Raw genomic sequence first — 22094 nt, forward strand, 5'->3', positions numbered from 1 at the left:
TTTAGAAATCCATCTTCTTTGAAATCGCAAAGTAGACAAAAAGTGTAATTAACTTCAAAGTACTAACGAATTAAAAAAATTATTCGCTTCAAAGGAATCATATATTTTTGAAGGGAATTAAGTTTTTAATAAGATAATATCTTGCAGCTTCAGTTTCTTGTGATAATTTATTTAATATTAATAAAGTAGTTCAAAATCTCACCCGTTTTCGTATAGAAACTATTGGAACCATATTTTCAAGGTTGCTATTACTTCCCATGATTTGAGGCTCAAGAATCCAAATCTGTCTAAAAAAATAAACAAATAAAAAATATGTTTATCCAGAGAAAGTACGTTTTGTGTCTCTTTCCGTAATTTAAAATATCGTCTGCATTAATTAATTAGCATTTTTATTGCTTAGCCCCCAAACCATTATGATTGAGTTCTAGTACATAAAAATCCGATCACTTTATCAAACGTTTTTAAAGTTGAGTTTTTTTCTTTCTTTTCTTTTTGTGCAATGTACTTTGAATTTGTAAAATAGAAATATTATACTAATGAAATGTTATACATTAAGTTTTTTCTTATTACTACTGGGTAAAAACGGATACATTGATTCGCAGAAACATAGTTCGTTAGAAACTGGTTTCGAATGTAGTGACCGTATCACTCAATAAGGAATTAAAAGTGGTTGCTAGTTTATTTGTAATGTAGAGAAAACAATTTCTTTCAGCTTTTACTTAACTCAAAAGCAATACAAATGTCAGTTTTAGAACTAAATAAAATCTCTTCAATTATTCTGATGTCCTAGCAGTCAAAACTCATTCAAGAATTGAGTAAAAATATCATATTTTCAGCACTTTTTTTTTTAATAATGGCCATTTGAATTAGGAAATTTTATCAGCACTTTTTCTTCTTTCTTACGTGATATATAAAATCATCGAAAATATGCCGAAGTCTTCGAATACGATGGTTAATTACCACAACTTTTTTTTTACAAAAAGCTACGCCCTTTTTTATACTTAGGCTACAACATAACGCCTATGGCAGGGCCCGATTAACCTCTGAAAATAGGGGAAGCATAATAGGATTTTGGGACCTCCCTAACTTGAGCAAAGGATACTTTTGATATTTTTCGTCCATAAACAATACATTTTAAAGAGACAAGAACCATAATCGGGGGAAAAGAACAATACACTACATGAAATAATGCGATTGGCTTAGGAACATAGGCATGGCATCTGTGATTGGATGTTGCTTATTGCTTGAGTTGGTTATAGCCAACCCAACGAGAAAAACCGGTATATTTCGACAACGATGCTTTTACAAACGTGAAGTTACTAAGCATCCCATTTTTTTCTTTCCGAGAGTATTTGTTGGAGTCATTTTTTTCTTCTAATTTCTTTTATTATTTTTTTTCTTTGCAAAAAATAAGAAATTGGACCCTTAATTTCAGTCATTTGGGCCCCCCCCCTAGAATTTTACAGGGGAAGCACTTACTTCCTGTGTCTTTTCGGTAATCAGGCCCTGGCCTATGGTGATCCTCGACTCGAGAGTATTCCACCCCTAGCATTTAACTTAAATTATTTTTACTCAGCCTTTTCATAAATTCGAACGTTTAGTTCTCATTACTAAAACTACGGATACTCCCTCGCGCTGGAAATGACCACAGGTGATCCCCCTTGACTTTTCCAACAATCCCTCCAACTGTTTTTCTAATCCCTAACGTAGATAGAAGGTAGGAAAACGGTATAAACCCAAGTCTGATATATGCTTCTTTATTTTACTCACCCTGACCATTTATACTGCCATTATCCTAGATGCCTACGGTCTCTATTACAGATGAAAGTCAGTATTTCAATTTAGTCTAAGTCTAACATTAGAATTATCTGCACTAATGTTAGTAATGGAAATGTTCCTATTCCGATTGTAAGTGATTTCCATAACAAGTAAAACTAGAGATTTTTTAACTTTGAGAAAATACGGTAAAATGGCGAAATTGTTAAATTGTTTATATTTTCTTTTCCGTTCATTAAATGAAATACTTAATTAAAATTTGAAAATATTTCAATTTGAAATAGATTTTTCGTTTGTTTATAAGTAAAATTTATTTTAGAGGATCTTCCATAAATAATGTTAAGCAGGGAGAGGTGGGAGGGAGTTATTAAAATTGCGACAAGGGGGTAGAAAAGGATACCAAGAACTGTGACACTCTTTGGTTAAAACTGAGACATTTTAATTCAAAACGGTTTAATTATTTTAATTTAATTATAATTAACATATTTTTTTAATCAAAATAAGTACTTATCTAACCATTATGGTTGTTATGCTCAAAAATGTTATTAAAGCACATAATTAAAGTTTGAGAATTAAAATTTGAAATATGATTTATAACATATATTTTTTGCTTCTGAAAAGCTAGTAGTATATGTTAATGTAATATAGCTTGACAAGAGGGGTGTGGGGCTAAGGTAAAATGAGACACTTTGTGCTAAAAGGGACCTTTAACTTTCATAAAAATTTTTACCACTGATAAATTTATTTATGAAAAAAATTAATTTCTTAAAGTCAGCATGCATTTAGATTTTTAATCAAACATACAAGGGATAAATTTTAGTTTGTTGTTTTGTAGGATATTTGTTAACAAAAACAATTAAGTAAATGAATAAAAATAAAAAGCAAGAAAAAAATTACAAATTTTATTTAAAAATTATTATTTTATTTCCTTGTATTTTTATTGTGGGCTAAAGGGACAAATCTTAATTATTTAATATTTTGGCTCCTTAGAACTTTTTTATGCGCCCCCAAATCAAAGACAACTTTAGTGCATTTCTGTAATATATTTTTTTAAATAATATTTTTTCAAATAATATTTTTTTAAATTATATTTTTTTAAATAATATTTATTCAGATGTCACTTGTAGAAAAAAGTGTGTTACAAAAATAATCTACTTTAGATGTAGTAAGTTGATATTTGAAGTTATTCGTAAAAAATTTTTGACCATATAATAATGAGCTATTGTGTTAAGTTTCAAACACAAAAAAATTACTAAGAATTTATAAATTCCTGGCAAATTTTTCTTTTATTTTTTTATGAGAATTTAATCTGTGATATATTTAAGATGGCAGCATTTCATAAAAAATGTGTTAGATGGCAGCACTAGTCATTAAATAAGCAAACAAAATCAAGCTTTAAAAAAATGCATAATACTCTTTTCGAACTACAGATGGCGGCATCAATGCAATAAATTACTACTTATTGAGATACTATTATATGTTTTATTTTGTCTGTAGTTCACTAAATATTAAAATAAGCACTTTGTATAATAGAATTTTTTTTATTTTTTCCAATTTGAATTCAGTTTATCGCGCACAGAGTTTCTTTTTGTTGAGGTTTCACTCAAGTAATCAAGTTTTCGGAAGAGAATTTTATTAGGCGTTATTTTTCTCAGAACAAACTCTTAAGATATTAATAAAATAAAGTAAATAAATAAATAAATAATATTTGTAATTCCAAGTTTGCTTTTATGCTCCGTCTAAATTTTTCCTATACGTTTATTCGTAAGAAAATTATGTATATTTTCATAAATTCTCATACTGTTTATTCATATTCTCATAATAATGAATAAATATTTATTTATTCTTCTTATTTTTATTTATTTACTCAATTATACTCTCATATTGTCATTAAATCTAAAATTAGCTGTCTTTCAGTTAGCACGGCGCAAATAAATGCAATTATTTTCATTTATTTATAATTTATAAACTTTGTTGAACAGCCGACTCGAGTCAATTTTGAGTTTACGGCAATCCATGTTCAACTCCGTAGCCTTGTAATTTTGAACCGAATCCAGAAGGTAAGGGAAAACTCCTGGATTCAATATTGGGCGAAATTAGTCCTCCATGGAGTACTTTTTAATGGAATTAATCCACATTTACGTTACATGGAGGGGAAAGCCAAGAAAACCTCCCATGGTTAGCCAAATGGGAAAGGGACTCTAACGAATGATATGTCTACTACTAAGGATATTTTACGTCAGCATTGTGGTCGGAGCGAGCCGGGTGCGGAATCCGTATCAACCAGCCATTGCTTGGATTCGAACCCGGAGTAACTTCATTAGGAAGCGAGAGTTCTATTACCTGAGGCAAGTGAGGAATATTTTTCAATGTACTTTTTAACACTGAATCGAATGACCCTAGACGAAACGATTGAACTAATAGTTTAGAAGTTATAATGGCTCATTCTTCAAACAGTACAAATGTAAACTTTGCACTTATTTACCCATCTGATACTGCTTTTTTCACAAGTGAGACATTGTTTCGTATGTATTTTTTATGCTGTATCGATTGCAATTATACACTTGCCAATTGAACAAATAATTTAAACGTTGTAATAGTTTCGATGAATAAAAAGCACTAATTTTGGCACCAACTTAAGTAAACATTTTACAGAACTTAAGTAAACATTTATTCAGAAATTATCTGAAATTATTATGTTCCCTGGGGTCTGTCCAGACATTTTGTGAAAGGTCCTGTTTTTTTAAAATTGTGAAAAAATTACTCGTAATTTGTGAATATAAAATCAATGTTACGTCGCATTCTTTCAACCAGGGTTCTGCTTTTGTGAATTTGTGCAAACAGGATCCTGTTATTGCAAAAAACTTTTTCAAGGAGCTTTTAAATTGTAAATAAATACAAGATTATGCTCAACACTGTAAAATTATGATTAAAAAAATTTAAATGTTCAAAAATAAACAGCAATTGCTGCTGATAAATTAGAGATGCAACATAGAAATATTTGGTATGTAGCCTATACTGCTGAACGCAGAATATTCATTTCGGACGAATAAAGGTAGAAGCGTCTGCCGAAGACTAAACTTTGTTTGTTTACATCCGTCTTTCTCCCCTCCCCTTTGGAAGGGTTTATTCGATTAACAAAACAATAATGAAGATAAACAAATTTGTGGAGGATCTGATTAAGAGATAAATTATTTTGTGAAGGGTTCGTTTTTAAGTTAAAATATTTCGTGAAGGATCCGTTTTTATGAAAACATATTTTATGAAAGGCCCGTTAACGGACCCAAATTTCTTCTAAACAGACCCCTGGTTCCGATATATTTTTTGCTGAAAAGCTTTGTTATGTTAGTTTAAATGATATATGAAACTGAAAACTCTCTTACTCACCTTCTGTACATTTTCTCTTCTTTGAGAGAAATAGGGTGATTTGAGGGGGATTTTTTCTTACTTGTAAATAGCAATATCAGATGTGTAAACTGGTACAAAACTGCATTTGCAGAACAGCATGGAAGTACAAAACTGCATTTTTTTGTTTACAAAATGGTAATAACTCTAAACTATTAGAAGGTTCGTCAAGAGATCGGTCTCATTCTATTCAGCTGGAAAAAATACATTGGAAACTATACTTCACTTGCCTGCTACTCAATTTACCCCTCAAATTCCCCCTCCACTTTTCTCAAAAAGGGGTAAAGCGTATTCAGAGAATAGGGGAGTTTTTAGGTATCATTTTTAATAGCATAATAAATATCAAAACCTGTTTTATTACCAAGTTTGAAGTGGAGTTGTTAGAAGAAATTGCTTTTAAACTCCTTCCAGTTTCTTCAGGCAGTGAAACAGATTTTAACATGCCAAGAGCTAAATTATTGAATGAAGAAGTATAAAAGACTAATATAAATGTAAAATATTTTTGACGAATGTCTTTATGATGGTATCTGAAATTGGGCATTTCATTGAAATGTTTGTTACAAGTACTTTAGTTTCCTCTGAGGATTAACTTCAATTAGATACTGGTAGAATAACCACGAGTAACTACTGTTGATTTATATTTTATTTTTATACTAGTTTCGGTACATAATTCCAGTTGATTACTTTAATTGAGTTCTAACGAAGTTTGGTTTGGTATGTGATATTAAAACTGTAGCTTAAAGTATTTTTTCCTGTAGGTGTATGAATGTTTTATGACATTAATAAAAAAGGAAAAATACATTGTATTTTTTAAAACTTTAATTTGCTTCAAAGTTCTTATTTCGTGAAAAGACGGCACAATATAAATTAATGTAATCTAACTTTCCACCTGAACCCATCCGTTGTTATCTCACCAATAGAGCTTTTCAAGTTCCATTAAACAGTACCAAATCAAGCATCTTAATATCTCGGCTGGGGTTCCCAAGGGTAGTATCCTGGGACCGAAACTATACATCTTTTATCCCTACGACTTTCCAATCAATGAAAGAGATCGCAATAGCATCTCATCATATTATGCTGATGACACGGGGCATATAATTAAATCAAGAAACCCAAATATTGCACTTCTAAAGCTCCAAGATATTCTCCGTGAATGGTGTCTTAAATGAAAAATTCTAGTAAGCGTTCAAAAGTCTCAAATATTAGTCATCCAAATGAAGAGAACTCTAATACTTCTCCAAAACCAACCTATTCCAATTCCAATAGTAAAAAAAGACACACACCTTAGTCATAGTCTCATCATAAATAGAAAATTAACCTGGAATGACGACCTAAAACAGGCCATAGATAAAGCTTAAGTTGCTATCCTACAAATCCAGTAACTATTTATATGCACCAAATGAGGCTAAATGTAAAAAAGCTATACATCTACAAATTAAACGCCGATTTCTTTGACAAAACAGTTCATTGTACTACAGCAAATTTTAATCAAATCTGTCTAAATAAAAAATTTCACCAAAGGTACTCAACACAGCCGTATTGCTGCCCACTACAGCAGTGATGGTTTCTTTCTACAATATCTACCAAAACCGCTAACATCCTGTTCACCTTCAGCAATAAAAACTCAAAATCAAAGATAAAGGCTTCTAGGTAGGCGTTACCTGACGCCTGTGCTCCGCCTACTCACTGATCATTCTATTAAATGATGAGTTCCTGCATTTAAAGCTGATTAGCTTCCCTTATTGCAGTTGAACATTATGGAGCAATGTGCTCCGTTCTTTTCATTTTTATTTACTTTCTATAGAGGAAGGTTCTCGTTTTCTCCTATTCAGCTACTTAATCGTCTGCTAACCCCATCGTCGTTCACTTCATTGCATCATGGCGGTTGGGATAAAGGTGCCCAGTTTAATATTCAGCAAAAGAGCACAAACTTAACTAATGTTTATAAATTTGCAAAATCTCCAAATATGTTGTTCTCTAGCACTTAAATAAAAAAATCCGAACATCAGCATACCGACATTCACACATCCGCCCTTTTATCGGCATTTACTAAAGTATTTATTTTATTTAGAAATAAATAAGTTCATTTTATACTTTGTAGTGATCATTGAACTAGATAGATTTTGCTTTGTTCTTGAATCTTGCTTTAAACTCAAGGAGGATTACGCATTTCAACTGCATTAATTTAACATTCGAAAATTAAATTAATGCGTTATAAGCTTCGCCCGTTTTTCGGAAAATTTTAAACAATCACAGAGCCCTTGTCTCCAATGAGGTGACCCGGGTTCGAATCCCTGTGATGACTGAAAGATACGCTTTACGCACCCGGCTCGCAACGATGACGACCTCAGTGGTAGATGAATCAGGGGTCAGAGTCCCCTTGCCGTCAAACTAACAGTAGGAAGTTTCGCGGTTTTCCTCTTTATGTAACACATATGCGGGTTAGTTTCATCAAAACGAAGGAGTTTTGTCTCCTGGATTGGGTTCAAAATTATAAGGTTACGGAATTGAATATTGGTAATCTCAAACTCAAAATTGAGTCGGCTATTTAACGACGGTTATAAAATCCCCACTTCTCTGGTACATAGGGCATGGTAAGAAGAAGGCGGTAATTCACTTTAATTTACAATGCGATAAGTTGAGGTTATGTGTTTTTTTCCTTAAGTGTTATTTTCAAAGGAACTCATAAGTGTATATTTTTAATAAACCTATTTGTTCTTTATGAACTTTCAGATTTAAACAAAACAAAAAAAATTATACTCGGAACAAAACTAATTTTCGCCTTGAAATCTTCATAACACTGATTAGGTACTTGAATAAAAGAAACAAAAAAAAATTGTTGCCAGCAGTAACAGATTATTTAATTTGAAATGAAAGTAGGCGATACTTTTCAATATAAGTTTAAATATATTGTGGTCTATTGTTTTATATTATACAGGGTGATTCTAAAAAGATGGGAAAAATTTTAGGAAGTGATAGTACACACCCAGACAAACAATTTTTATCAAAAAATGCATGGTCGAAAACAAAACGCAAAGGTGCTGGCGCATTTGGAAAGTTTTTTCATGCAAACGAGAAAGCTCCATTCCTATTCCGAGTTACTGCGCTACGTTATTTGTCACCAAGCTTTCGGCCGCTGCAGGGAAAGTTCGCCTATCTTTTCTTCGCCGTTGTACCAGCATAGCCGCTGCCGGCCACTGTTTTGAACATTTATTGTAATCACATGCCATTAAATTTGCTTTTATAACTTAATTTCATCGTTCTTTGTGTGTCTTTGCCTCATATAAGAACATAAACTTTGACGCCCGCTAAGCGGTTTTGAGTTTTGTTTTCGACCATGATAAAAATTGTTTGTCTGGGTGTGTACTATCACTTCCTAAAATTTTGCCCATCTTTTTAGAATCTGCCTGTATATGCGAAAAGAATGTAGAATAATTATAGACGCTTGTCCGGAATTTGCTCATGATTTTTACTAATCAAACAAGTAACTTTGATTCATTATGAATCATTATTATGCAACATAGAATTTACATTTAGTTTCCAGAGCATTTAAACTCTAATCAATGTAATTTATGCATTTATTAATTTTTTTATATAAATTAAATTGAACTTTGGATCTTGTCTTGTTGTTCTCTACCAGTCTAAAGGTTGACCTAGATTCATCTGAATTTGTAACAATAGAGGGTGATAATAACTTGGTTTTAAATAATCAAATATGGCAGGACAACCACAAAACATAAAAGAATGTTTGAATATGAGCAGAAACACAGTTTTGGCTTAAGAATTAAATAACATATGTTGAAAGTAACATTTATAAATTATTTACATACTATTTATTTGGAGATGATTCGTTCCGACAACAGGAATTCTGTCAGGGGGTAGGGGACTTGAGGATGTTGTCATGTAAGAGCTCTAATTTGTAAATGCCATTAAAATGTACAGTGTCACAATTTTGTACCTTACTATAGAAACTCGCATTGAGATTAGCAATATACTGTGAAAGGACAGTTAGTTTGGGGTCTCTGATTTCTTACAAAATAAGAGGCGTTTGTGACAGATCTGATGATTTTATTTTGAATCACTAACATAGACATTCAATGTGAGTCTACTATAAATGGATAGTCCTAAGTACTTACAGAGCTTGATTTATCATAACGTATGAGAGACTCATGCCTAGGGCCCCCTCATTTCTGGGAACCTCTAAATATTATGAATAATTTCTTTTTTTGTTATCCCTTAAGAAAGGTTTATTAGAATCATGATTTAACAAAACTTGAAACAAATATAATCTCAAATTTACTAATATATCTTAATTACTTATGTTATAAATAATTTATAAACACTTCATAATTAAATAATAGATAAATTTTGCTTAAAGTATCGACTGGGGGACCCCTGGCAATTTTGTTCCTAGGGCACCTCACTTCTAGATTAGATCCCGAGTACTTAATTCTTACTGATGACCGGAATCACAGTGTTAAAGAAGGTATTGTCTTTAGTGAACTTTGTTCTTCTCTTACGAGGAGATAGCTCTTTTCTGCATTTATAGCAACATAGAAATTTCATGCACTATTCTTCAATTTCGTATACGTATTCCTGAAGTTTTGTAAGAGTCATATCAGGATTCAGAAACTTTTAAATTACTGTAGTATCGTATTCATAAAATTATGAGGCCACCTCAATATTTATGAATTCTTAGCTATACCAAATATTGACCCTTAGTGGATAATTAAGAGTTTGTTACAATAAAGTGAATGCTTCAAGAAGTTTTTAACACAAGTGGGTGGTAAAAATTATTTGATTTTCCTACATTTTTCTCTATAACTCTCAACAAACAAAACGACAAATCTATCGCAATTATAATTTACTGCGCATTTCTTTCGCCCTAATGAGAGAGTTATAAAAAAAAAGATTACTATGTTTTCTACACGAGAAAAATGAACATGTTTTATACAAATTGCTAAAATTCAAAGGTGATTCTGGTTGACAAGATGTTTTCCGATAACAAATATTTTCCGATTAAAAATATTTGACATCATTTCCTTTGAACCCATCTAGAACTGGGGTTTCCAACTCACATGAGGCCGGGGGCCGCAATTAAAAACACTAGTCAAACGGCGGGCAACTGTTTGAAAGTACATTAATGTTACTGCCAGATTTTTATCAAGTTGTACAAAACAAAAGTATTGAATTACAAATTAAAAAAGGAAGATTGTTAAAAATATTTTATTGTATATTAAAAAATTCTGACCGCAAAATTTACAAATGTAAATAATTTCGCCCAAAATGAGTGGTTTCAAAAAGTTAAATTGGAGAATTTCTTCGAGAAAATCTCTGATACGCACAATTAAATTATATTTTCACAAAAAAAAAACGAATTAAAAAAGAGCAATATACAGGATTATTTTTGTATTTCAATAAATATTTTCTTGGATGCAAAACCTGAGAAATAATTTTTTTTGCACAGTTGGTATGTTAAATTTCCCAGAAACGAAGAAATTAGGTTTTTTTTCTAACAAATGAAAAGTATTTTAAACCCATTCAGTTTTTACGAAAATTGTCAGCAAAAAAAGACAATATATTTTAGTTCGCTGGCCGCCAGTTGTAACCACTGATCTAGAACTCTTCCCGAACTATTTGAAGAGCGATATCGAAATAGATTAATCCCCAGTAGACTGATCGTAAGGAATTGGTTTTCAGTAGAGCACCGAAGTCAAGCATAACTGGTAGCTGTCAGTGAGTGGGTGGGTGACCACTTTGATCAGACTGGGATGGGGTAGAGGGTACGTGGTATCGGTGATCGTTAAAATGTTCTACGGAAAAGTGTTGAACTTCACGCGCATATCGTCCGGCTACCAGAGCCTTTCCTCTGCAGAGGATTTAAATTGTGGCTGCATGTCTTCGGATCATTCCAAAGAATACTTCCCAGTAGAATATATGAATGAGGATTAACATCAAAAATTTCTAAATACAAGTATTTATACTATTTTCAAGTAGCAGGCAGTATTATTGGTGTAAAAGTAAGTTGAAGGACAAATAAGATAATGTAAAGACGATTGATATGTGTGTGATATATTAAGATTTGAGTAAAATCGGTCTAGTAATTCTACAAAAACGAAAGTTCTCATATGCAACTTTTATGAAATTTTATCATTTGGAAACTATTTAACCGATTCAGTTTAAATTTTGGATATTGTCAAATAAAATTACATTGCTCAGAATTATATAAAAGCTAATATAAGTATTTAAAGATGTTTCAATAATTAATAAATTAAATATGCACTTATTAAGTTTTATTTAATTAATTTTTCAGAAAAAGCGAGTTTCATATTTCTACGCAAAATTGCTTTGATTCTCCTAAATATAGTTCGTCATATGGCAGAAAACGCAAAAAATAAAATTAACATTAAGAGGCGAAACCAAATATTTTCAAAAGATCTTATCTTTTGACTATATTACTTGAAAAATCGGTATTCAGATTGAAGCTATTTACTCTCCATATTTTGAGAGTCCCAAATCTGAAATCATTGAAAAAATTTCCATAACAGATACATAAGATCATACAAATATATATTTAGAAAAATTAACGCATTGATTTTTTTTCACAATTCTAAAATATAAATCAATCAACAACTGCTCAATATTCTTAATTTATTAGACTCATTTTATTTTTAAAGGCTATATTCTTTGCTATCCTAAGTTTAAAAATTACCTTTCGCCGTGTCAACTTTGAGCATTTATTGAAATACTTTACCTAATAACTTTTAATAATATCTAACTTCTATCTAATATAGTAAAGGTAACTTATTTTCTTATACTGTAATTGAACAACCCATTTACACAACGCATGAACAGCTTTTAATGTCTAATTAATTGTAGTTTTAAGCAAACTCAAGAGAACAGACAAATTTTGGGTTCATATTTTAAATAAACATGTTTTCTCGGAGTCTTTCTGTGGGGTAAATGCAATTACGTTAAAGGCAGAGGAAAATCACAAAATGCATCAATTAGATATTGATACACTTACTTTTGAGTCTACAATGTGTCAGTACTAGTTAAATACTGAAAATACTGTTAAATACCAATCATCACCAAGATTTGAACCTGGAGTAACTAAAATACCAGCAAACATTTGAGATATTTGTGAAACATTCTCCCAGCGGGAGTGAAAATTTCAAAACAAATAAAATTTTTATATGATGAACACGACCGTTCTTTTTATTTGACTTTTATTACGTCTGTTTAAATCTTTAACTAGAAGAAGTGGCCATATTCCATTGACTCTAATTTATTACAAATTACGATTAGGAAAAATATTTTCTGAAACTACAGAATTTCTGTAGTAGTTGGAGGATATGCTTCAAAACGTTATACGCAATAAATTGAAATTTTAAAAATTTCGAATTTTATTAATAACAAAATAACTTAATAGCTGGACTTAATTACCTACATAAATATGAAAGTGGAATGAAAAATCACGTACAATATGCAAACACACGTAAAGAAGAAACATGGAATATTGCATGTACAATAACATTTATTACAAACAATAAATTTTTAGGAGTTCCAAGATATAGAAAATGAAAAATGGATACATTACAGAAATAGAATAATATAATTTCTCAAGTTTTTCTGAAACTTTTTTTTTTTACGAGAATGAGTAAAAAGAAAAATTACATGTAGCAATGTACTTTTACGCGCAACAATATTTTTTAATTCAATCAATATAAGACAAAAAGAAATTCAATCGATACATTGAAAAATTAATAAAATATAAAAGTGACAGTAATATTGCCTCCACTTTTCGAGAGTGAAAAAATAACTAATAAAATCTTACACAAAATTAAAATAAAAAAGAAGGCATTAAAAATCAAACAATAAACAAATATCTGCACAATGATATGCAACAATACAGATTATTGTATTGAATACTATAATATTGTATTGACTTGATAGAAAACATTGATATTGCAATTAAATATATGTATAGAATTGAGATATATACTCTCACTTTAATGAAAAATCTAAGGAAAGTGCTTCGTAAGTAAAAAAAAAAATAAAATTATTTAAACAAAATAAATTACAACCAATGTTCATGAAAAAGTAACAAAATAAATGCGCTATTTTACTTCAAACAATAAAAGTGAAAGAATGCTTGATTAACCAAAATAATTCACAAGGAATGTTCATGAAAATTCAAACAAATGTGTTCTGTTAGACAGGAAAAAAAAGTAAAATAAAATAAAAACAAGATTATAATAGATTTGTACAATGCAACAACTTAGATTGAAGATAATGAAATTGAAAATAACAATAATAAAGAATACAGGTAACTAAATTAATAAGTATTCGCAATTGATATTTTTATTTTTTAATTAATAACAATGTGTGATTTTTTTCTCTCAAATGTAAAGAATAGATGAGCACACAAAAATAGTATTAATAGTAAAGTTAAAAAGTAAGTTTGCTGATTTAATTAAATTATTCAGCAAAATTGAAATAAATGTTTTTTTTATGACATTTAATCTACTACTCTTTTTTTTTCTAGCTCTTAACTATATTATCATTACAATGAATGAATATACAGACAAATGGGATATTTTTGAAAAATAATAAATGATATAATTACAATGAATATACTTTACACAAAATAAAGCTATCATTTAAGACGTTTATTTACTTGGGAATTGTAAAAAAGAAACGATAGAAAAACAGACTAGATGAGCAAACTAATATACAACTTAATATGTTTATATTATTTTGATATAAATTCAACTAAAAATAATGATATCCTTAAAATGAAGCTTAAATCAAAAGAAAATAATTTTAAATTAAAACACATGATCATTATAAAAGCTTTTTTTATAGCATAAAAATCTTAATTAAATACAATTAAACATTTAGAATAGTTGAGAAGGAATTATAAGAAAAAGAAAGAATTTTTCATGTATTTTATTTCAAACTAAAGATAAGAAGTTTCCTTTCGAAATAAATCTATATTTCAACATTAACTTTTTAAATTTGAATGGAAAACCTTAATAATTCGTTTTAATGAAATGTAATTCATAACAAGAATCGCTTTTAGTTTAACAGATTAGAGGTTTAATCACTGGTTATGAGGAGGCGATTTAATTTCCCACCAGATATAATTCACCATTTAATTTGAGGAATACCAAGTTAGGTAACAATTATTTTTTATACCTCTATAGATCGAGGATATCTTTATTACAATACAAAAATTCAATTTAGTACTTTTTTTTGTATTAATTTTGGTATAAAAAATCGAATAAACGCGAAAAAACCCGGTGATTTGAAGATGTAAGGTCAGCTGCGTTTTGCTTAAAGAACTAAATTTTTCTTCTTCAACAGAATGACTGAATTGTGAGTGTCAACAGTTGTGACTGAGAAAAATAAACTGTTAACCGCTTCCCTGATTATCCCGAGTTAACTCGTGTATGTATATATTGCAAATATTTATTATCCCGAGTAAACTCGGGCATAGCAGAATTCGTCAATACGTTTTGTTTCATCACGTTTTATAATAATAATAATCTGCCGTGATTGGTAGTTTGCCAATTTTTGTTTCGGAGTTTTGCTATTTCTGGCACTGCAAACGTGTTTTGTACAATTGTATATACGATGGTTGATAAATTTACAAAAAAAAAAAAAAAANGGCGTTCACGAGCGAAAGGGAAAGTAATGCAGATGATTTTTCAGATTATGAAGATGTGAGCATATACAAAGACTAATATTTAACTTTTTTCATTTGCCCGAGATAATGTAGGATAGAAAACTGATGGTAAATTAAATATTATTTTACAGGTGAAAAAAAAAATTCAACTTAGAACTTGTGTATTATGTTTTGTTTTAGTTCTTTGAATTCATTAATGAAATAAAAAAAAATATGTTGATTTCTTGCATTTTTTTTCTCAAAAAAATTGGTTAGCGAAGCGGTTAAACTAATTTTTTTGCTGCATTTCAGACAATCCGAACTGAAATATTTGTTCAGGAGCCTGTTAGCTTTGTCCTCAGTCTAAGTAATATTGTTTGTAGCAAATGGTAATCATTTAACATCACAGATATACAACTGCGCTACCTCTTGTGGAACTTTGTAAGCAATTTTTATAATTGGTAAGACTGAAAACTAGTTTCCTAAGCAGAACGAAGCCAAAAGTAAATTTCTGCATAATTTTTTTCTCGGTAGAGGGCAGCACTAAATTGTGGTTTTATTAAAAAAAATTGTAGACTTCACATGGGAAATGATAAGTTATATTTTGATAATTTGTTTTTAATACAGTTAACTCTCTTGTTTCTTAATAATTTATTTTTCAAATCACCGGGCGTTTTTGTTCGTTAATAGAAGACCGGTAACTAGTTAAAAGAAGAAAAACTGAGCAAAAAATGATATCGTAAGAGTTGTAGCTATAAAATAAAAAATGAATTCAAACAAACAAATAAAATTAAAAAATAAAGAAAGATCAACATTATTAGATATCTTTTTTTAGAGAGATGGTAAACAAGTAATTATTTAACGTAGACAACAACTATCTATCACAGTTCTGATAGTTGCTTTTTTTTCTTCTTCATAATTTTGCCACGTTTTTAATCTTTGTCGACTTCTGAAACTTCATTCAGACGAATGTTTCTTGTGTCAGTCTTATTCTTTAAGAAACACATTCAAGCATCTGCGAAAAAAATGTTTTTTTTTTCACTCGGCCTTGACACATCGAAAGAGTTGAGAAAATGTTTCTTAGTGATTGATTAAGTTTTATCTCATTTCAACACAAAATAATCCAGTTGATTACATATGATATGCCTTATCTGATATGATAGAGCTATCAGTGTTTTATTGTTTCATTCATAATCTCTGTTATGAACTATGCTGTTGGCATTGGGACAATTGTTTGTTTCTGGTGGTGCTAAATTTGTACGCCTTCGTACACTAGGTTGCCTTTCAACACTGGTGGGTCTTTGGCGCAGACTGGAACGGCTAAAAAAAAAAAAAATAATAAGTTATATGTAATTTCATGTTTGATTTAACATTTATAAATTGCTCGAAACAATATTTTGCGTAAGTTGTGTGCCTCGTTTTATCAGAGGTTCCAACTTTCCAAATCAGCTATCAATAACCATAAGTACAATATCAGAAGTATATAGATAGACATAATGAAATTTTAAATTTGCGCAAGTGTATGCACTTCTTAATTCTATTTCGGTATTAATAAAATTTTACATGAATTTACCATTAAATAAAAAAGTAAAATTTAGGTAAAAGTACCAGGGGTCTGTCCAAACATTTTGTGAAAGGTCCGTTTTTGTAAAATTGTGAAAAAATTACTCGTAATTTGTGAATATAAAATAAACGTTCTGTCACATTCTTTCAACCAGGGTCCGCTTTTGTGAATTTGTGCAAATAGGGTCCGTTATTGCAAAAAAACTTATTCAAGGAGTTTTTAAATTGAATAGATATGCAAGATTATGCTCAACACTGTATATATACATTAAAAAAAAATTAAATTTTAAAAAATAAACAGCAATTGCAGCTACTAAATTAGCGATGTAGCCTATACTGCTGAAAGCAGAATATTCATTTCGGACGAATAAAGGAAAAAGCTTCTGCCGAAGACAAAATTTAGTTCGTTTACATCTGTCTTTCTCTCCCCCCCCCTTCCTGGGAAGGGTTTATTCGATTAACAAAACAATAATGAAGATAAACAAATTTGTGGAGGGTCCGATTAAAAGATAAATTAATTTGTGAAGGGTCCGTTTTAATGGAAAGATATTTTGTTAACGGACCCAAATTTCTTTTAAACAGACCCCTGAGTACCATATTAAAATATGGTTGACATTTGACATTTTATAATTCACTATAAAATGATAAAGTTAAATCAATGACTAGGAATCAATGTTCTAATTTTTGATTAAATCAGAACTAGCCCTTTTTGACTTTTTAGCTAAAAGCACTACCACTTTTAGCTTTTTCACTAAAATTTTTGGATACGACAATTCAGATTTTGTTCTTTTGCTTTTCTATAAAGAGGGAAGTTTAAGTTTCAGTTCTTCGACGGAGGCAAAAACCATTTAGATTTTTTCTCACCAAATCGAGAACACTTATCGATGCAGCCTTGCTGTATGAAATCCTGGAAGCAATAAACCAGATTAGGAAAAGTCTTAAAAAGAAAACGTAATTTTTATTACTCAACACTAAAACCGTTATCTTGACTACGAAATCGTAATTAAAGATTAATCGAATAGTTGTCAGAACTATTAATTGTTATTACGAGGCGTTTTCGGAAAGTAAAGGTTCTTCACCGATGAAAAGGAAAAGTTTTTTTGAGCTCGTTTTTTTTCATGCAAAAGGCTAAGTTAGCAAAAGGCCATAAAAAGGTATACAAAAGCCATACAATTCTAAACAAACGCAGGGGTTCGCTGAAAATGTTATTATGAATGAAGTAAGCACGTGGTTTCAGATAACTTTAGAAATACTAATCCGGTGACATAGACTTTGTATGCCATGTTGATTATTGAGCAGACGTGACATAATGAAAGAAAAATGGACTTAGAAAAATTCCTTATTGATTAAATAGAACTGTAAGCTAGACAACAACACTGATATTATCTTTTAAATATTTCGAAAAACAGAATTGTCGACAGTTTAATTCAATAATGGCTAATGTTAAACCAACGAGAAAAATTCTTTTTTCATAAATCTCTCCCAAACGGTGTAAGTCAGGGGTCTGTCCAGACATTTTGTGAAAGGTCGGGTTTTCGTGAAATTGTGAAAAAATTACTCAGATTTTTTCAACTAGGCTCCGCTTTTATGAATTTGTGCAAATAGGGTCCGGTTATTGCAAAAAACTTTTTCAAGGACTTTTTAAATTGTAAATAGATACAAGATTACGCTCGGCACTGTAAAATTATAATAAAAAAAAAAATTAAATTTTCAAAAATAAGCAGCAATTGCTGCTTCTAAATTAGAGATGCAACATACAAATATTTGGCATTTAGCCTATACTGCTGAACGCAGAATATTCATTTCGGACGAATAATGGAAGAATCGTCTGCCGAATACAAAACTTAATTCGTTTACACCCATCTTCCTTGTTTTCTGCCCTGGGAAGGGTTTATTCGATTAACAAAACAATAATGAAGATAAACAAATTTGTGAAGGGTCCGATTAAAAGAAAAATCATTTTGTGAAGGGTCCGTTTTTAAGTTAAAATATTTTTTGAAGGGTCCGTCTTTATGAAAAGATATTTTGTGAAGGGTCCGTTAACGGAACCAAATTTCTTCTAAACAGTCCCCTGTAGGTAAAGTTTTTGAATTATTTTTAAGTTCAGGGGCTAAAATAGCTCCTTGCATCCACCGTCGAAATTTCAGGAAAATGCTTCTAGAGTTATAATTAACACACGCACACACCCACAAACTCTTTCCGTCATTAATATAGTTTACAACTACTCCTATAAGTGAAGTTGGATCAATTTGCCGGAGTTTATTTCGCAACAAAATTTTTTAATATCTTTTTATCTCAGTCTTTAAATAAAAAATAAAAAAAACTAATTTGCCATGTTTTTTAAAGCATAAACTATTTTACAAAAATAGCATCAGAAGAAGAAGGAAAAAAAGTGGCACAAGTAAATACAAAATACAACATAGATTAATAAAATCCTTTTCACGCAGAATCCTCTTAAACAACGGCGAAAACTTTTAAGCTATATCGCGCAATAAGAAATGGAAGTTTAAATAAAACTTTCAGTTTTGTTGATATCAGGGCCATAGATCACTGTTTAGAGGGGTTAAGAAATCCTATTTCTGCTTATATTTTAGTGATCTTATGGGAAACATTAAGATAAGGCCGGAAGATTAGTAGCTTCCAAGAAAAAATATTTTTTTTTTGTTGTGTTTTAGCATTTCGTGCAGGTAGGTCAAGAAAGTATTGTTCTTTACAGATAAATTGTAAAATTATTCAAGCTTTATAGAAGGTGAGAAATAAAGTAAGGGTAGTTTTTGAAGAAAAAAAAAAACCACTGTAGTAAGCGCTTAAAATGCTTAAACGAAAATATTTACATCATATTTTCATTAGAGAATAGTTAAATATTTTTCATCTATTATCAAGACAATAACAGCACGTTGTAATCAATTGAAGTGTGTTTAATTTTTTTATATTAAATCAATACAATGATTTAACTTTTTATGGGGCCCTTTTTTCCAGTATTGTTATGTTAATAAACAATAGGTATAAAAAAGATTTTTTACAAACCAAAAACAGCGTTTTATCTAAAAAAAAAAAAAAAAAACACAGACATTTTTTAAATATTAAAAAAGTAAATCTTTTCTAACCACATCATATACACAGTAATGGCTACAAAAATGACAAAAGCCGTCCCTATAGATATCATGGCGTACATCCAGAAACTGACTTGGCTGTCATCTAAAATAAAAGACACCAATAAACATTTCAATTCATAAATAAATTATTTATCTTAATACATATTCTAGAAATAATGAAGAATCAGTTACTAAATTTATAAACTACTCCACGTAAAGTCACAATTAAGTAATTTTCACAAAAATACTTCCATTTTTCACAAAAAATAGGTCCTTAAAAATAAAACTTGAATCAAGCCCTGTTTACGACTGATTTTGTAACAATAATGCATAATCACATCTTACATGTTGTTTCTTATGAGATTTAGACTAGCCAAGCAAGCAATCCATGGGCTTTTGTGACTTAATACAGGAAGGTACGCTTCTAGTTTGAGAAGAGAGCACCGCAAGGGTGAAAGTAGGTCTTAGTTCAAAACCTCCCGCAGACTTAGATAAAATGAAAAATTTTCTACGAACACAAAATCTCAATTACAAAACTTTCTGAACGCATTAACTCCTGTAACTGGTTTTAACCCTTTAGCCGTCACCTCATTTTGGCGAAATTTGTTTGAAAATCGCGGATCGTTTTAAAATTTTTTTTTATATTAATAGATATAAAAATATTGATTGATATTGATTCAGATCACATAGTTGAGTTCGGAAAAAAAGGCAGAAAATAGAAATCCAAAAATATTGTGTGCAAAAACACTTTGTAAATAATTGAAAAAAAAGTGTGTGTAAGAACCATTTATCTACAAAATGTTATCAACGTTTTAATAAAATATCGATGCAAGATTTTACTTATTTATTTTAAATTGCGTGAATATGAATCTCAATGCGTGGATTATAAACCACGCGAATACGAATTTCTACATTTAATTTTTATATTACGTAAACACGAATCTTGATGTTTAATTTCAAGACCGTGTTAATACGAAACTAGATGTTTGATTTTAAAGTCGTGTGAATACAATTCTCGATATTTCATTTTGATATATTGCGGATACGAATCTCGATGTCTCATTTTAAGATCACGTTAATTTGAATTACGATGCATAATTTTTAAGTCATTTGAACACGAAATATGAAAGTGGCTTTTAAATCGCATGAATATTAAACGTGATACTTGATATAAGATCGTGAAAATGCGAAATACGAAGCGTGATTTTAAAACCCGTAAATAGGAATCGCGATGTGTGATTTTAAATCATGTAAATTTAATTTAGTGTGTACGAAAAGAAAGAGATTTTTCAAAGTGTTACGCTTCTGAGGCTATTTGAGCTTCACAGCGAATGCGCGAAAATTTCCCTGCCGCCAAGGGTAGAAAATAAGGTTAGCAATACTATAAACGTAAGACGAACTCTATGCAAAATCTCTCTAATATGGTTCAATTTGACATCGTAATAAGATTGAAGCAAAATCTAATGTTATCATGGTTCAGAGCATTCTATAATTTTTAAACAGCGTAGGCATTCAGAGAAGCATTTGACCTACCTGGGTAATATTTGACCTGTGTTGGAGCTGAATGATTGGCAGGGGGATGAGGCCCGTTTAGAATATTTTTACAAGGGACGTGTGAGTGTTGTTCGAGAATGGTGGTGTATCCATCTCCGTTATCACAGTAGCAAAGACCCGATAGGGAATCGCACCGACCACCTAGTTTCTGGCACCAGTGCTCACAAGGAAGTGGTACGGATACGCAGCCTCCTATGGAGGAAATTGGCACAAGAAATAATGAATTATACTCAATTAACAAAGTGACAATTGAAATGTTTTTAAATAAATATAACGAATATAATTCAATAAAATAAAATAAAGAAATCAAATCTAACAATGAAATAAAAACTGAAATTGACGATCAAATAGTTGACAATTATAAAAGGAGAAATTTAATCTTTTTATTTTACATCAGACATGTGAGAAATTGCTTTCTCATCTCATCTGTGTCCAGCTATTATAAGTTAAAAAAATAATAAATTACACTTCAAATTGAAATTACAATTTTTTTAAAAATTTATCAAATGATTTCATTAAAATTTTGTTATATTAAATTACATTTATTTAAATTTTTTTACATCACCCTATGAAAATTGTTTTTTGGTTATCATTAAATAAAATAATAAAAACATTAAATAATTATTATAAATCATGTTTTGCATGGAATAACCATTGGATAAAAAAAAATTTCATAATTGTGCGCAAAATTATTCACTTAAAAGAGTTCTCGAGACATAGCGAAATACGCAAAAAGTAAAATTAACGTTTGGGGACCAAATTTTCGACCGCTCTCCTGGTCAAACTATTGGGACCATATTTTCCAAATTGTTAGTACCGAGCAGTGGTGGCTCAGGTGATAGAGGGCTCGCTTTGCAATGAGGTGAACCGGGTCCGAATCCCAGCGATGACTGGTCGATAAGAATTCCGCCTCCGGCACGCACCGACCACAGTTCTGACGTAAAATATCCTCAGTGGTAGATAGATCATGGGTTAGAGTCTCCTTGCCGTTGTGCTAACCGTGGGAAATGTTCGTGGTTTTTCTCTCCATG

At 30.4% G+C, this 22094-nt stretch overlaps 1 protein-coding gene across 1 annotated transcript in view; it reads right to left on the reverse strand.

The window, feature by feature from the left end:
- Positions 1 to 12700: 12700 nt before the first annotated feature.
- The window catches only part of LOC107439425 (thrombospondin type-1 domain-containing protein 7B), a 484164-nt gene continuing 474770 nt past the window's right edge, over positions 12701 to 22094 (reverse strand). Inside the window, exons 31-33 of the mRNA XM_071184973.1 lie at positions 21043 to 21255; positions 19522 to 19612; positions 12701 to 16171 (exon numbers count right to left, since the gene is read on the reverse strand). Of these exons, the coding sequence (XP_071041074.1) occupies positions 16036 to 16171; positions 19522 to 19612; positions 21043 to 21255 (440 nt within the window). The 3' untranslated portion in view covers positions 12701 to 16035. The remainder of the gene's footprint in view (positions 16172 to 19521; positions 19613 to 21042; positions 21256 to 22094) is intronic.

The sequence above is a fragment of the Parasteatoda tepidariorum genome, chromosome 9 (assembly GCF_043381705.1).
Source record: "Parasteatoda tepidariorum isolate YZ-2023 chromosome 9, CAS_Ptep_4.0, whole genome shotgun sequence".
NCBI lineage: Eukaryota > Metazoa > Arthropoda > Arachnida > Araneae > Theridiidae > Parasteatoda > Parasteatoda tepidariorum.